The sequence below is a fragment of the Triticum aestivum genome, chromosome 5A (assembly GCF_018294505.1).
Source record: "Triticum aestivum cultivar Chinese Spring chromosome 5A, IWGSC CS RefSeq v2.1, whole genome shotgun sequence".
NCBI classification, from domain to species: domain Eukaryota; kingdom Viridiplantae; phylum Streptophyta; class Magnoliopsida; order Poales; family Poaceae; genus Triticum; species Triticum aestivum.
Window position 1 is genome coordinate 609,316,570 of NC_057806.1, and position 2,596 is coordinate 609,319,165.

Below are 2,596 nucleotides of genomic sequence, written 5' to 3' on the forward strand. Positions count from 1 at the left end.
TCCAGCCTCTCCCTTGTATACCCTTCAACATCATGCCAATTGTTACGCCACGTATAGGGATCTCCTTCAAATCCTAAATCCTCGAGCCCGCACAACTCCAGTGTGGCACGAAAAGCATCCATACACCCCTGGGCTCAAGCCGTCCCTCCTTCCTTCTCATTTGCAAATAGGATTTCGTTAAAATCACCCAAACATAGCCATGGTAGGTTCAGCTACCCCTTCAATGACTTCAATGCCTTCCACGTATTTCCTTTCTCCCCCGCTTTGGACTCCCCATACAAGCCCGTCAACCGCCACTGCACTCCATTTTCCTCCATCACCACCGCATCTATAAAGTATTTATCCTTCCACCGTAGTCGTACATCCACTCCCCTTCGCCAAAAGAGAGCGAGTCCTCCCCGACGACCTTCCGGATCTTTCACCACCATGTTTGGCATACCAAGATTCCACCTCAAATGCTCCATCTCCCTCTCATAGCTTTTAGTTTCAGAGAGAAAGAGCACATCAGGATCTTCTGCCTTCTGTAATTCCAAAAGGCTTCGAACTGGCGCGGGGTTCCCAAGCCCCCAACAGTTCCATGCTATAATTTTCATTTCTGCTTGCGGAGCTGTTCCGACAGCCCCGCCTCATGGTTTTGAGTCATCTTCTCCTCTGTTCGAGCCCTCTTCTGACTATCTTCCTCCTCCTCGACAACATCCATGTCCATCCCTTGCCTCTTCTCTCCTACGACCACACCAAGACCCTGCTGGTTACCTATCCCCTCCTCCCTTTTCCTCCTCTTAAATCTGGACATTTGCTTCTTTACCTGCTCCTCCTTTTGTGAACTATGGACCAGCCCCTCACTTCTCCCCTCTCCCACACACACCTCTCCCTCCTTCGCCCCACTAGCTACTTTTTCTTTTTCAGTCATGACCGTATCTGCTTTGCCCGCCTCTGCAACCACTACTTCACTCCCTCTATGACTTGTTACATTTGACGTATTCTCATAAGAGAGTTTCTTCCTGATTCCACCATCCCTGGCATTCTCTATAGTCATCGGCGGAGTGGACTTGAGCAGGCTAGTTACTTCTTGCTCAACCCCCTTCTTATCTCCCTTGTCTTTGATCGTCAGGTTGTTATTTTTCTGCCAAGAATCGCTATCGCTCCCAGATAAGCTCCTGTGTCCTCCCCCACTGAAACTCCTCCCACTCCCTCCGCTCCTGCTCCCTCCATAGCTTCTGTTATATGCCCATGAGCCCCGATTTCCTTCCGGGACTCTCTTAGGTATGAAAGCCTTCATCCATGCACCGTATTGGGCCACCTCCCCCTTCTTCAGCTATGAACTACACTCATTGTTCACATGCCCCAGCCTCCCACAGGTATAACAAAAATCGGGCAGAAATTCGTACTCAAACCTACACCAAAGATCCACTTCTCTTCCCCCACCTGGCTCAGCAATCCTTCTCTTCTTCTCCTCCTTGCCTTCCTCCCTAGTGAACCCTCGCATTAGAGGTTGCTAAATGTCAATCCTGACTTTGACTCTTAAGAAGCTTCCTGCGGCCATCCCATCAGGTCCAACATCTACTTCCAACGTCTCCCCCATGAACCCACCAATCGCTTCCCCCGCCTCACAACACATCATGCCAAGTGGTAGATTAAAGATCCTGACCCACACTGGTACCCAACGAAATTCATACTCCTTTAGGGTTTTGCTAGGTACAAAATCCTCCACAACCAGGAGACACTTTCCGAACTCCCATGGACCATCCTCCAAAGCCTTCCTTTTCCCCACTGGTTGATGGAAGGTGAACAGAAACGTGTTCTCACCCATGTCTTTGCAATCCAATCCCTTCAGAGGGCACCAGACCCTGGCCAGTGCGTTCGCCAGGCCTTTCGCGTACGCCGGCTTGTCGGACATGAGTTTAGCAATCGCCTGCGGTTCCACCATTCCCACCTTGTTCCCTTCTCCCCAAACGATCTTCCTCCCCTTGCTCTCCATCTCCGACAACTTCAAGCTCTTCATCAGCCCCTCCACACGATCCATCCTACTCAAGGACTCCAATCTGAGCACGAGCCCTCGCACCAAAATCCAGGGCAGAAAATGTGGGGTATGATCGTGCGCCCTAGATCACACGAAAGGCCTTTGGTGTGGGAAAGGAGGAGAAAACAGATCTGGACTCAAATTGATCTACAAGGTTTGGGTTCCGGCGGCGGCACGGGCACAAAAAACCTAGAAGGAGATCGCCTCCTGATCGCCCGAGGAAAACCTAACCGTCACCCACGGGACGGACGTATCTTTTTTGGCAAAAGCGACGTGGTACCTGTTCGTAGCGACAGTTGGCTCTCGAGGGGATGAATCATTTTCTTTCGTGTGGCTGCGCGAAACGTTATACTTGGCGGTGGCATTTCGGCTGTAATATGGGTGAACTCAGGATTCTCATTTTTGTGAAGCTGGGCTGGCCTCGCTCTAGATTTTTGCACTAGGATCGACCACAACTTCCTGAAGCTAGCTTCTTGCTATTATTTCGTTCGCTCAGCTCCGCAGGAGGAGTTTGTGAAGTGTGGAGTGGGAGGACTTCAGAACAGGCCCTATAGCTAGGCCACACTCATAGAACAA

At 50.8% G+C, this 2,596-nt stretch overlaps 1 protein-coding gene across 1 annotated transcript; it reads right to left on the reverse strand.

Moving 5' to 3' along the window:
- Positions 1 to 589: 589 nt before the first annotated feature.
- Positions 590 to 2,385, reverse strand: LOC123101631 (uncharacterized). Its single transcript, XM_044522994.1, has 3 exons — positions 2,373 to 2,385; positions 2,225 to 2,274; positions 590 to 1,024 (listed from the first exon to the last, which is right to left on the reverse strand). Exons 1-3 carry the CDS (start codon positions 2,383 to 2,385, stop codon positions 590 to 592), a joined length of 498 nt encoding a protein of 165 aa, XP_044378929.1.
- Positions 2,386 to 2,596: the final 211 nt, after the last annotated feature.